This window comes from Biomphalaria glabrata, chromosome 9 (genome assembly GCF_947242115.1).
Source record: "Biomphalaria glabrata chromosome 9, xgBioGlab47.1, whole genome shotgun sequence".
Taxonomy (NCBI): domain Eukaryota; kingdom Metazoa; phylum Mollusca; class Gastropoda; family Planorbidae; genus Biomphalaria; species Biomphalaria glabrata.
The window spans coordinates 22,715,353-22,730,613 of NC_074719.1; the positions used below are offsets into that span (position 1 = coordinate 22,715,353).

General features: G+C 39.8%; 1 protein-coding gene across 3 annotated transcripts in view; it reads right to left on the reverse strand.

Annotated features, from left to right (window-relative positions):
• The window catches only part of LOC106066659 (uncharacterized), a 39,957-nt gene extending 29,964 nt beyond the window's left edge, over positions 1–9,993 (reverse strand). For 2 of the 3 annotated variants that reach the window (XM_056042221.1, XM_056042219.1), the window contains exons 1-4: positions 9,863–9,993; positions 7,875–8,107; positions 6,900–6,976; positions 6,574–6,762 (exon numbers count right to left, since the gene is read on the reverse strand). In XM_056042221.1, the coding sequence (XP_055898196.1) occupies positions 6,574–6,762; positions 6,900–6,976; positions 7,875–8,103 (495 nt within the window). In that variant the 5' untranslated portion in view covers positions 8,104–8,107; positions 9,863–9,993. Of the gene's footprint in view, positions 1–6,573; positions 6,763–6,899; positions 6,977–7,874; positions 8,111–9,862 lie in introns of all 3 variants that reach the window. The other variant, XM_056042220.1, reaches the window with a different exon arrangement.
• Between the last annotated feature and the right edge of the window lie 5,268 nt (positions 9,994–15,261).

Consider the following 15,261-nt stretch of genomic DNA (forward strand, 5'->3'; position numbering starts at 1 on the left):
AGGAATTCATGACAGACTTACTGGTGTGTGTATACTTCAGACCTTAGTGACCTAATGGGGAGGAGGAATAATTCATGACAGACTTACTGGTGTGTGTATACTTCAGACCTTAGTGACCTAATGGGGAGGAATAATTCATGACAGACTTACGGGTGTGTGTATACTTCAGACCTTAGTGACCTAATGGGGAGGAGGAGGAATTCATGACAGACTTACTGGTGTGTGTATACTTCAGACCTTAGTGACCTAATTGGGAGGAGGAATTCATGACAGACTTACAGGTGTGTGTATACTTCAAACCTTAGTGACCTAATGGGGAGGAGGAATTCATGACAGACTTACAGGTGTGTGTATACTTCAGACCTTAGTGACACAATGGGGAGGAGGAATTCATGACAGACTTACGGGTGTGTGTATACTTCAGACCTTAGTGACCTAATGGGGAGGAGGAATAATTCATGACAGACTTACGGGTGTGTGTATACTTCAGACCTTAGTGACCTAATGGGGAGGAATAATTCATGACAGACTTACTGGTGTGTGTATACTTCAGACCTTAGTGACCTAATGGGGAGGAAAAATAATTCATGACAGACTTACGGGTGTGTGTATACTTCAGACCTTAGTGACCTAATGGGTAGGAGGAATTCATGACAGACTTACGGGTGTGCGTATACTTCAGACCTTAGTGACCTAATGGGTAGGAGGAATTCATGACAGACTTACGGGTGTGCGTATACTTCAGACCTTAGTGACCTAATGGGGAGGAGGAATATCTCATGACAGACTTACGGGTGTGTGTATACTTCAGACCTTAGTGACCTAATGGGGAGGAATAATTCATGACAGACTTACTGGTGTGTGTATACTTCAGACCTTAGTGACCTAATGGGGAGGAATAATTCATGACAGACTTACTGGTGTGTGTATACTTCAGACCTTAGTGACCTAATGGGGAGGAATAATTCATGACAGACTTACTGGTGTGTGTATACTTCAGACCTTAGTGACCTAATGGGGAGGAATAATTCATGACAGACTTACTGGTGTGTGTATACTTCAGACCTTAGTGACCTAATGGGGAGGAATAATTCATGACAGACTTACAGGTGTGCGTATACTTCAGACCTTAGTGACCTAATGGGGAGGAGGAATAATTCATGACAGACTTACTGGTGTGTGTATACTTCAGACCTTAGTGACCTAATGGGGAGGAATAATTCATGACAGACTTACAGGTGTGTGTATACTTCAGACCTTAGTGACCTAATGGGGAGGAGGAATAATTTATGACAGACTTACGGGTGTGCGTATACTTCAGACCTTAGTGACCTAATGGGGAGGAGGAGGAATTCATGACAGACTTACTGGTGTGTGTATACTTCAGACCTTAGTGACCTAATGGGGAGGAGGAGGAATTCATGACAGACTTACGGGTGTGTGTATACTTTAGACCTTAGTGACCTAATGGGGAGGAGGAATAATTCATGACAGACTTACGGGTGTGTGTATACTTCAGACCTTAGTGACCTAATGGGGAGGAATAATTCATGACAGACTTACAGGTGTGTGTATACTTCAGACCTTAGTGACCTAATGGGGAGGAGGAATTCATGACAGACTTACTGGTGTGTGTATACTTAAGACCTTAGTGACGTAATGGGGAGGAGGAATAATTCATGACAGACTTACTGGTGTGTGTATCCTTCAGACCTTAGTGACCTAATGGGGAGGAGGAATAATTCATGACAGACTTACTGGTGTGTGTATACTTCAGACCTTAGTGACCTAATGGGGAGGAGGAATAATTCATGACAGACTTACTGGTGTGTGTATACTTCAGACCTTAGTGACCTAATGGGGAGGAATAATTCATGACAGACTTACAGGTGTGTGTATACTTCAGACCTTAGTGACCTAATGGGGAGGAGGAATTCATGACAGACTTACTGGTGTGTGTATACTTCAGACCTTAGTGACCTATTGGGGAGGAGGAATAATTCATGACAGACTTACAGGTGTGTATATACTTCAGACCTTAGTTACCTAATGGGGAGGAGGAATAATTCATGACAGACTTACAGGTGTGTGTATACTTCAGACCTTAGTGACCTAATGGGGAGGAGGAATAATTCATGACAGACTTACTGGTGTGTGTATACTTCAGACCTTAGTGACCTAATGGGGAGGAGGAATTCATGACAGACTTACAGGTGTGTGTATACTTCAGACCTTAGTGACCTAATGGGGAGGAGGAGGAATTCATGACAGACTTACTGGTGTGTGTATACTTCAGACCTTAGTGACCTAATGGGGAGGAGGAATAATTCATGACAGACTTACTGGTGTGTGTATACTTCAGACCTTAGTGACCTAATGTGGAGGAATAATTCATGACAGACTTACGGGTGTGTGTATACTTCAGACCTTAGTGACCTAATGGGGAGGAGGAGGAATTCATGACAGACTTACTGGTGTGTGTATACTTCAGACCTTAGTGACCTAATTGGGAGGAGGAATTCATGACAGACTTACAGGTGTGTGTATACTTCAAACCTTAGTGACCTAATGGGGAGGAGGAATTCATGACAGACTTACAGGTGTGTGTATACTTCAGACCTTAGTGACACAATGGGGAGGAGGAATTCATGACAGACTTACGGGTGTGTGTATACTTCAGACCTTAGTGACCTAATGGGGAGGAGGAATAATTCATGACAGACTTACGGGTGTGTGTATACTTCAGACCTTAGTGACCTAATGGGGAGGAATAATTCATGACAGACTTACTGGTGTGTGTATACTTCAGACCTTAGTGACCTAATGGGGAGGAGGAATAATTCATGACAGACTTACGGGTGTGTGTATACTTCAGACCTTAGTGACCTAATGGGTAGGAGGAATTCATGACAGACTTACGGGTGTGCGTATACTTCAGACCTTAGTGACCTAATGGGTAGGAGGAATTCATGACAGACTTACGGGTGTGCGTATACTTCAGACCTTAGTGACCTAATGGGGAGGAGGAATATCTCATGACAGACTTACGGGTGTGTGTATACTTCAGACCTTAGTGACCTAATGGGGAGGAATAATTCATGACAGACTTACTGGTGTGTGTATACTTCAGACCTTAGTGACCTAATGGGGAGGAATAATTCATGACAGACTTACTGGTGTGTGTATACTTCAGACCTTAGTGACCTAATGGGGAGGAATAATTCATGACAGACTTACTGGTGTGTGTATACTTCAGACCTTAGTGACCTAATGGGGAGGAATAATTCATGACAGACTTACTGGTGTGTGTATACTTCAGACCTTAGTGACCTAATGGGGAGGAATAATTCATGACAGACTTACAGGTGTGCGTATACTTCAGACCTTAGTGACCTAATGGGGAGGAGGAATAATTCATGACAGACTTACTGGTGTGTGTATACTTCAGACCTTAGTGACCTAATGGGGAGGAATAATTCATGACAGACTTACAGGTGTGTGTATACTTCAGACCTTAGTGACCTAATGGGGAGGAGGAATAATTTATGACAGACTTACGGGTGTGCGTATACTTCAGACCTTAGTGACCTAATGGGGAGGAGTAGGAATTCATGACAGACTTACTGGTGTGTGTATACTTCAGACCTTAGTGACCTAATGGGGAGGAGGAGGAATTCATGACAGACTTACGGGTGTGTGTATACTTTAGACCTTAGTGACCTAATGGGGAGGAGGAATAATTCATGACAGACTTACGGGTGTGTGTATACTTCAGACCTTAGTGACCTAATGGGGAGGAATAATTCATGACAGACTTACAGGTGTGTGTATACTTCAGACCTTAGTGACCTAATGGGGAGGAGGAATTCATGACAGACTTACTGGTGTGTGTATACTTAAGACCTTAGTGACCTAATGGGGAGGAGGAATAATTCATGACAGACTTACTGGTGTGTGTATCCTTCAGACCTTAGTGACCTAATGGGGAGGAGGAATAATTCATGACAGACTTACTGGTGTGTGTATACTTCAGACCTTATTGACCTAATGGGGAGGAGGAATAATTCATGACAGACTTACTGGTGTGTGTATACTTCAGACCTTAGTGACCTAATGGGGAGGAATAATTCATGACAGACTTACAGGTGTGTGTATACTTCAGACCTTAGTGACCTAATGGGGAGGAGGAATTCATGACAGACTTACTGGTGTGTGTATACTTCAGACCTTAGTGACCTATTGGGGAGGAGGAATAATTCATGACAGACTTACAGGTGTGTATATACTTCAGACCTTAGTTACCTAATGGGGAGGAGGAATAATTCATGACAGACTTACAGGTGTGTGTATACTTTAGACCTTAGTGACCTAATGGGGAGGAGGAATAATTCATGACAGACTTACTGGTGTGTGTATACTTCAGACCTTAGTGACCTAATGGGGAGGAGGAATTCATGACAGACTTACAGGTGTGTGTATACTTCAGACCTTAGTGACCTAATGGGGAGGAGGAGGAATTCATGACAGACTTTCAGGTGTGTGTATACTTCAGACCTTAGTGACCTAATGGGGAGGAGGAATAATTCATGACAGACTTACGGGTGTGTGTATACTTCAGACCTTAGTGACCTAATGGGGAGGAGGAATAATTCATGACAGACTTACTGGTGTGTGTATACTTCAGACCTTAGTGACCTAATGGGGAGGAGGAATAATTCATGACAGACTTACTGGTGTGTGTATACTTCAGACCTTAGTGACCTAATGGGGAGGAGGAGGAATTCATGACAGACTTACAGGTGTGTGTATACTTCAGACCTTAGTGATTTAATGAGGAGGAATAATAATTGACAGACGTACTGGTGTGTGTATACTTCAGACCTTAGTGATCTAATGGGGAGGAGGAATAATTCATGACAGACTTACAGGTGTGTGTATACTTCAGACCTTAGTGACCTAATGGGGAGGAGGAATTTATGACAGACTTACTGGTGTGTGTATACTTCAGACCTTAGTGACCTAATGGGGAGGAGGAATAATTCATGACAGACTTACTGGTGTGTGTATACTTCAGACCTTAGTGACCTAATGGGGAGGAGGAGGAATTCATGACAGACTTACAGGTGTGTGTATACTTCAGACCTTAGTGACCTAATGGGGAGGAGGAATAATTCATGATAGACTTTCAGGTGTGTGTATACTTCAGACCTTAGTGACCTAATGGGGAGGAATAATTCATGACAGACTTACTGGTGTGTGTATACTTCAGACCTTAGTGACCTAATGGGGAGGAGGAGGAATTCATGACAGACTTACAGGTGTGTGTATACTTCAGACCTTAGTGACCTAATGGGGAGGAGGAGGAATTCATGACAGACTTATAGGTGTGTGTATACTTCAGACCTTAGTGACCTAATGGGGAGGAGGAGGAATTCATGACAGGCTTACTGGCTGGACTAATAGATAGAATACTTTACTTTCTAATAAGTAATGTCCTTGAATATGTAGATAAAGGATTGTAGATAATTAATAAATTTAGCTGCTTAACAAGTTGAGTTTCTTTATTGAGTGACTTTGAGGTGAGTTTCTTTATTGAGTGACTTTGAGGTGAGTTTCTTTATTGAGTGACTTTGAGGTGAGTTTCTTTATTGAGTGACTTTGAGGTGAGTTTCTTTATTGAGTGACTTTGAGGTGAGTTTCTTTATTGAGTGACTTTGAGGTGAGTTTCTTTATTGAGTGACTTTGAGGTGAGTTTCTTTATTGAGTGAATTTGAGGTGAGTTTCTTTATTGAGTGACTTTGAGGTGAGTTTCTTTATTGAGTGACTTTGTGGTGAGTTTCTTTATTGAGTGACTTTGTGGTGAGTTTCTTTATTGAGTGACTTTGTGGTGAGTTTCTTTTTTGAGTGACTGTGGTGAGTTTCTTTATTGAGTGACTTTGTGGTGAGTTTCTTTATTGAGTGACTTTGTGGTGAGTTTCTTTATTGAGTGACTTTGAGGTGAGTGACTTTCTGGTGAATGACTTTGTGGTGAGTGACTTTGTGGTGAGTTACTTTGTGGTGAGTGACTTTGTGGTGAGTTACTTTGTGGTGAGTTACTTTGTGGTGAGTTACTTTGTGGTGAGTGACTTTGTGGTGAGTTACTTTGTGGTGAGTTACTTTGTGGTGAGTTACTTTGTGGTGAGTGACTTTGTGGTGAGTTACTTTGTGGTGAGTGACTTTGTGGTGAGTTACTTTGTGGTGAGTGACTTTGTGGTGAGTTACTTTGTGGTGAGTGACTTTATGGTGAGTTACTTTGTGGTGAGTTCAAGAAAACAAAACGAAGACATTGTTATTACTACTAGCGGCAAAGCTGATAGAAAACAATTTGTTTGACAGACAGACTGATGGAGACGGATAATATGACAGTCAATAACACGGAGTAACATGAAAATCAACAGATAAACAGCCAAATTGACATGCAGGCAGACAGACAGACAAACAGACAGATAGAAGATAGATAGATAGATAGATAGATAGATAGATAGATAGATAGATAGATAGATAGATAGATAGATAGATAGATAGATAGATTACATCTGTTATTAGGCAGCTTGCTGTAAAGCTGAAAGCCCAGGTCACTGCCAGTCTAAGTGGCTCACTGTACAGCTGACGGAGCTGGGAGTAGGCCAGCCTGCGAAGGAAGGCCTTGTGTCGATCATTACACATCATGTGAGTTATAATCAGCTGCTCTGTGGGGATGGCATTGACCAGGATACTAAAGAACTGGAAAGAGAAAAAATGACATGAGCGTGTACGTATACACCTACAAAAAGTACAACTGTTAAACAACACATCGTTGACGAAGTATACCATGAGAGTGTGGGGCTAAGTCAGTGTACAGTAAAATCTGAAATGCTTACCCTGCAAAGTATTGTGGAGTCTGTTAAAAACATTTGGTTTACCGAGATGCCGACTACTTCTGATATGAGCACAACACCTTCAAAGTAAACATGTGTTTCATTACTGGTCAAGAAACATTGATTTGACTAAATTTAGGCTACATCTACATTTGATATCTGAAACACGACTTAATGAACTAAGTCTAATTATATGTTTATAGTTGTTCAATACAGATACTAGAATCCTTTAGACTAATATGTTTAATTCTGTATTGATTGTGTACTTACAAAAAAACGTCTTTCCACATTTTTTTTTCTTTATAATCAATCTTAGACTAATAGTTCAATTACTACATATAAAAGCGCGTAAGACAAATAGTTGTTATAACACTTAGGCCTATCATTCAAAGTTGTCAGTGAAGCGTGTCATGTTAACTCTAAGATTACATTCAATTCATTTTGAGAACATCGTTTAATATCCAAGTTTCACGTCTCAAAGTACTGTGCGCACATTGTGGGGCTGCCGTTGTTCAATTGTGTTCAACTTTCTACTGTTACAGGTGGGTTACAAAGTGTGCAAATATTGCCATTGACATTAACAAAACAATTCTCAACACTTCCTTTTGTACACCGGAGACACCAAATAGATTGCTATTTATAGTTTTCCTCAATGTATGAACATTTCCAATAGAATGAAAAAGCTGGGCCAGTGCTAGAGGAGTTGTTTCTTGAAAGTTATATGTTCATACAGCACTGTTCAAAGAATTTCAAAGCCAACCAACAACTGGAGATTTATTTTACTTCCAAGACATTTTCTATTGCGGGAAAAAACACAAGGCTACTAACGAGTCCACGCACGCACACACAACTACTTACTCATGACTATGTCCACACACACTTACTTACTCATGGCTATGTCCACACACACCTACTTACTCATGACTATGTCCACACACACCTACTTACTCATGATTATGACCACACACACCTACTTACTCATGACTATATCAGCGATGGCTAAAGTGACAACGAAGGTATTGAACACCACACGCAGCCTTCGGTCCCTAATGAACGCAGCCACAACCAAGCCATTGCCAAGGACGCTGAAGGTGAGGATGACCAGTGCAGAGTATGCGGCCCGAGGGTGAACACTGTGAACATCAAACTGGCCCTTGCGTAGCATGCCATCCGTAGCATTGTGGGTGGTCGAATTCACCTCAGCCATCAGGCTGCTGATTAAGACCTTATTATTTAATTTTAATCAAACCTAGTCCTACCTAACCTAGGTCTCTTACAAATCTAACTACAGGCCTACACCTATCCATTACTCCAGCCTAGGTCTTTATATCTAGCCTACAAATCTACAAATCTAACTATACACCTATCCATCACTCCTATTATCACATGTCTCTATATCTAGCCTACAGATATACAATACGCCTATCATCCGCATATGATCAACCCTAGCCTATGTTTACATATCTAGCTCATTGCAGACCAAATTAACGTTTCACATTTTATATGTCATCTTAGATTGACGCTGTTATACCAGCAAACCTTATGTTTGGCCAACTCTGTATGACAGAGCAGATCAGATAGATTCATATATCATATAATCCCCCCACCCCAACTTTTTTTTTTCAATTGCTCAGACTGCGCAAGAGCCACTATTGAAGATTTGTCAGATTAATTATTTAGCGTGTTTTAGAAGAGAATCAAGAGAGCGAAATTCTAAATTTGTTGAAATAATTAAAATATTTTACATTTTTTTTTTTAAGTGGTTCTTACAACTTTTTGTATGGCTATAATTTGAGATCTATATGAGAATTTAAGCGACCAAGTCTCTGCGAAAGCTTTCACCAAAGATGTCTGCGCTCCATAACGGACATGCGCTGGCTAGAGTATTTTACAAATAGCCATGGTCTGCTGGACGCCGAATATGAATACGACGGGGTCCCAGTGGTGCAGCCTTCGACCGCGTCTCTAGTCCGCGAGTCCGGAGTGCCCGTGTCCATTGGAAGTGAACGCTAAACAAACTTTAAGTTTAACCCCGAGTCTCACCCCCCGTCAGACAGGCTTTTGAAAGGGAGCTTTTGTTCGCTTTTGCTGTTCCAAGTGCGACGCACAACACTATTAGACAATTTCAGAAGGACGCCGATGTCCGATGTAGACTGTAGGCCTATAGATCGAGGATAGATCTAGTCATCAAACAAAAATATTATAGAATCTAAAATTTTAATCTAGATCAAGAATATAATTATAGATCTAGTTCTATAGATATTTTTTTAAAGCTTTGGAAAGTTCCTTCAGAAAAGTAATTAATTAAATCTAGATCTATGACTATATATATATGCCTTAGCCTCAAGCTCAGGACCACTTTGCGATTGCGATTGCGCAAAGGCTTACCACACGTCCAGGCATCCTAGAGAATCTAGACAAGATTTAGATCAATAATCTTGAGTAGATCCCCAGAATGTCAGGGATATAGCTATAGGGTCTAATTACCGTCTAATACTAGTAGTAGCCTATGTTAAATTAGTATAATGTTAGATCTATCTATATATTTTTATAGATCTATTCATAGTAAAAACAAATATAGATCTAGATTAAAATAGATTCTAGATCAGTGGTTCCCAAACTTTTTCCTTAATGGAACACTTCGCACATTTTGAGCATTTAGCTGAACACTTAGGTTATTTTTTTTTTTTTAGAGAGGTTAATTCACGTGTTGGCCTACTAGTTAATTATTCCAGTAGTTCGTGGAACACCTATTCAGGCCTAGCGGAACACTAGGGTTCCGCGGAACTCAGTTTGGGAAACACTGTTCTAGATCATAAATTATATTCTAGATCTAGTATAGATCTAATTCAAAATCTAAATTCCATTCAAATACTTAGATAATTTTAAAAAAAACTGTCTTTTGGCATACAAAATTTTCCTCATATAATACTTATCAGCTTTTATAAAGGAAGAAAAAAAAAGACCTGAATAAATGTCAGTCAAGCTCTTAAAAACCGTTTTCAAACATGTTTTAAGAGTCTAATACCACCATTTATGTATACATACTAAACTCCCTCCGGCAGTGTTCATTCAACGTTAACTATAGTGCACTATCAAAACAAAACGAAATATTTCTACGCACCAAAAATTGAAACTGGTTATAATGTGCTGCACCAATAGCAGTGGCGTAGCTACCAATGTGCGGGTGGTGCGGGCCGCACAGGGCACCAAGTGGAGAGGGGCACCAAAATTCCCCCAGTGTGTATTAATTTCCTATTTCCCTGAGCATTTCAGTAAAAACGACTAATTGTATGGACACGAGCAAACATAAGCTACTGTATTTTAAACATGCACTAACGATTTATAAACTAGTCATGTTGCTATTTTGTTTCATCTCTTTGACTATTTCTTCCATACAATGTAAGCTATAGAACAGTTTGAATCTAATTTACTAGATTTATTTGTTGTTGTTACTACACTGATCGATGCTTTGTAATATAATGAAGAAGAAGAAGATAGGCCAACCTTTTTTACTTCATTGTTTAGTCCATTGGTTTCATCTAGATATTGAGTTTACAAATATATTTCTTAACTCTAGCTCTAAAGAATTGTCTTAGTTTATTCATTTCTTTATGATTCTTAATAGTTTAATTTTGGAAATAATTCCATTGTAATGTCAATTTTTAAAAATAAGCTAACCTTTGTTTTCTACGAGTTTTTTTTAACTAATTAGTCAATTGTAATACTGTAACGTAAACAAAATGATGAACAGTGCTCAAGACTGACTAGTCTGGCTGGCGCCTCAAAACTCTTTTAAGCTCAGACGGAGAAATCGGCATCTCTGGTTCTGTCCGGTCTGTGTAGTCTAGAAGGGCCCCATACCCAGATCTATCGGTGTCCCTCATTACGACCCATCGGTATAGCAGAAAATGGCATCTGATGGGTAGGACTTTAGTGTAGCTGATGCCAAGTTTTGGAGTATGGCAGGTGTTAATCGCCTCTTGGTGGCTCCCTCTTGCCCTATAAGGGACATGTTTATTTGTTGGGCCGGTAATCTCCTCCACGGAGGGCAAGTACTAATTCTTCTAATAGGAATTCTATCAGTGGAGAGCCCATATGATTTTGACAAATTGGCAGCAATGTGGAGGAACGATCGCATTTTTATGCGGTTCCTCTCTCTCCACTGTTGCACTAAGATTGTGGTGGGTAGCCTAGAGTCGCCCCTTTAGTAGCGCTCGTAGGCCGTAAGTACCGCCCTCTCCCTTCTTAAATGTAAAGGGGCCAAAGATGGATTCAATGAGTGGTGGAGGTTATCCCCGAAAATAGAAAAACATGAGACCAGCAGAGCTCACATTCAGTCATCGCTTTCTTGGAGGGAACTTCACCTGAAAGTAGGGAACAGTATTGACAACAAGGCCCAAGATTTGATTATACAAGAGACGAAAACCTGGAGAGGTAGTAAAATTACTATCAACGTACGATCCACTCTTGAGGGAGCATTTGCTTCGAACTAAGCTTTGTTCCAGACCAAATACATACATTTCTTCACAAATACAAAATGAATTTATTACAAAATTGGGGGATCACGCTAAAAAAAACAAATCATACAGCTAGTAAAACAAGCCAAATATTTCTCTATTATTTTTGACAGTACACATGACATCTTAAAGCTGGATCAAACTTCCCAAATTTTACGGTACGTTGTCATGGATAATGACGGGGTGCAAGTTCGTGAGTCTTTTGTTGACTTCATCGACACAAAGGACACGCATGCTGCTGGAATCGCTGAGATGATTCTAGAGAAACTGCGTTCGGATGGCTTAGACATAACGGACTGCAGGGGTCAAGGCTATGATAATGCTGCGGTCATGAAAGATCAAAAATACGGTGTCCAAAAACGTATTCTAGAAGTCACTATTCATTGCCTGCGCAAACTCTAGAGACATTAACTAGCAGAGATGAAAATTCATCGACTAGATCTGAAGCAGGTGGATTATTGGTTGCTGTTCAGTCTTTTAATTTTGTCACCTATCTTGGATTTTGGGCTCCTGTATTAACTGAAATTAATGATGCGCAATTCTACCTTCAAAAACAAGGATTGTCTATTCGAGACTGCTCACTCCAACTAAAAACATTAGAGACATTTTTAAGTAGTAATCGAGAGGACATCGCTGAAGCCAGCATTACCTTTGCCGAAAGCGTGTGCTCAGAACTGAGAATCAGTACAGAACTTCAAAAACGTATTGGCCATAAGGAAAAGATGCCTGGTGAGAAAAGTGACTACTCTGTACTTACACACAAAGAAGAGCTACGAAGGGAAATTTATTCTACCTTGGACAGGATTGTTCAAGAAATAATCACCCGATTCGAGCAACTTCATAATGTAGCAGATAGATATGAATTTTTGTCGCCTTCCCAGCTATTAAATCCTCAGGTCGAAATCAATCTCGATAGTACTCCTAGCGACATTGATAAAAACGAATTTATGCTGGAGCGAAAGAGGCTTCAACGGTTTGTCACAGTTTCATCAGAAGCCTCCGAATTTCCAAAACAAAGACCTGTTGAGCTCTTGAATTTTATAAATAAATATCAGCTAGATGATTCAGTCCCAAATATCGTCATCATGATTCGCATATTTTTGACTATTGCGATAAACGTCGCTACATGCGAGAGAAGATTTTCCAAACTTAAACTGATCAAGAATTATTTGCGATCAACGATGACAAATTTACGACTCACTAATTTGGCCATTTTGTCCATTGAACAAGAGCTGGTGGAAAAAAATGGATTTCGATAAAATTATTGATAGGCTACTTTTGCCAGCAAGAAAGCGCGTAAAATTCATTTGTAGTATGTTTATGTAAAAGTGATTTTTTTTGAATTAACATTATTTGATTAATGAATACATATTATTTTGAACAGGTTTTGCTATGTTATTAATTTGTTTTTTTTTTGTTTTTGTTTTTTTTTGGGGGGGGGCATCAAGATGAGGTACCGCACCAGGCATCATACACTCTAGCTACGCCACTGACCAATAGCCAGTAAGAAGCCCATACTGAGGCTGATTGGGAATTGGAAAGGTTGGGGGGTTAAGAGTGTAGCCTACTGTCCGGGGGGGGGGGCGGTGAACTTCAATGAAAGCTTTAGGTGGCATTACAAAACAACTCCAAGACGGATTATGAGAGTCGCTCCTTCTCTTAAATCTAGAAGAATGTCTGGTTCCGTAACTATAATTTTAATTGGGAAGAGCTTGTTTTAGAAACTCTTTTTTTTACATTGATAAGCCGAAGTGTTTGCAAGCCTAGGCGAAGAGGGTTATATGCCCTTTTGAAGATCCGATTGATTTTGAGGCATTTAGGGTCTGAGAATAGCAGGCCTCCGATGCAGTCGTATTAGACTTTGGTCTTCGTCTAATTTAAGTCTCTGGATAAGGAACGTGCACAAAAAATAATATGATTGTAAGTTAGCCTGCAAATGAAATTCCCAATTATGATTTATAAAGCAAACTCAAGTCTTAGCCTATATGTCTTGATTCAAAATATTTAATGCATGCAACTGATTGAGCTTTCCAAATTGTTTTTTTTTTAATGATTGTTCAGAATGTCATCTTATAAGGCATTGTTTTTAATTCCTAAGATTAAGAATGCATGCAGTATTTCGCATGGCCACGCGAACCCAGAAGCGACCTATATATTTCACCACATCTAATAGGCCTACAGACAAAGCGCCGGACAAAGCCGTTGTCCGCCAGGGTCACTTTAGCCTAGGTTTTCGGTTATTCTTCTGCACTGACATGTCTTCCACAAGGACCTTTTCTTTGGGACTCGAATGTGCTGTCACATATATATGAACGTATTTTACCACATCCAGTGCAAAAAAAAAAAAAAAAATATGTTGGTGGTCGATATAAATTCTCTGTTCGCAAATGGTTTTTGAAATGTTCCGCTGGAGATACAGACTAAAAGGAATACTGAAATAATTGACACATACAAATGGGGGAATAGCAGCAACTGAATGTCTGAAATAACAAAAAGTAGAAAATGAAATGTGCATGTCCAGAAATTAAACCATAAACAGAAACTAAAACTGGATTCAATTTTAGCTTACTAGGCCTATGGATAGGATGAGGGCGCGGTGGCAGAGTTTTAATGCGCTTGGCTTCAGAACCGAGGGGTCCCGGGTTCGAAGACTGGGATTTATTATTTCGGGATCTTTAGTGCACACAACTCTAATATGGGTATCTGACACTAGTTGTGTAAAAGTAAAGGCGGTTGGTCGTTGTGATAGCCACATAAATATATACTTTATAGACCGCAAGGTCTGAAAGGGATACAATTTTTATTTTACTTTTTATCAAGGACTATTATTATATAGAGACCTCGACATTTCAATTCTACGCCCTTCTCCATAAACTCTATTATGCATACAATATAGATCTATATATATGCCCTATATCCAGTGACACTTCAGCTTTTATGCATACAATATAGATCTATAGGCCTATATAGGCCCTATATCCAGTGACACTTCAGCTTTTATGCATACAATATAGATCTATATATAGGCCCTATCCAGTGACACTTCAGCTTTTATGCATACAATATAGATCTATATATAGGCCCTATCCAGTGACACTTCAGCTGTGCAGCCAACATTTCGGGCTCACATAGGTCTCACCAGCCACATGAGGAAGCACAAACTCTAGTGAAAAGCCACGATCACTATATATAAAATAAAGAAAATGTGTGTGTGTGAGAGAGAGAGAGATCGAGAGAGAGAGAGAGAGAGAGAGAGTATGAGCGAGAGAGAGAAAGAAGAGAGGTAGAAGAAGAAGAAGAAGAAGAAAAGAGAGAGTGCCACAAAATTTCATAGTAATTATACAGAAATACGGGAGGCGTGGTCGAGAGGCTAAGTGCGCTTGAACTTATCTTGGCTTGGCTACCTATGAAGGGGGTTCGAGGTTCGACACCCGAATCGGGCAGAGTTGTGTTTACCTACCTAAAGGCAGCACGGAAAAACCCACAACTGAAATTGGACCAAAGCGCTCTGAGCATGCTATAAGCATGAAAGTAGCGCTTTATAATAACCATAATTTTAAATTTAAATTTTACACTTATTGTCACTTATCGACATACTAAAAAGTATGTTAAATCGTTAAAATGTGGCCCATTTATTACAATTAATGATCCGGTCATAATAAACAATATATAGGCTGGAAACAAATCAACGATGTGTTATAATAGTTAGATCTATAAATAGATTTGACCCCCCCCCCCTTCCTTTCTCCGTTTCTATACTGACTTTACGCTTTTTATTTTCGTTCTTAGTGTCTGGGTATTTTTCTGTATTTAGAATTTCGATAAAAAATGAATACGTTTGTTGA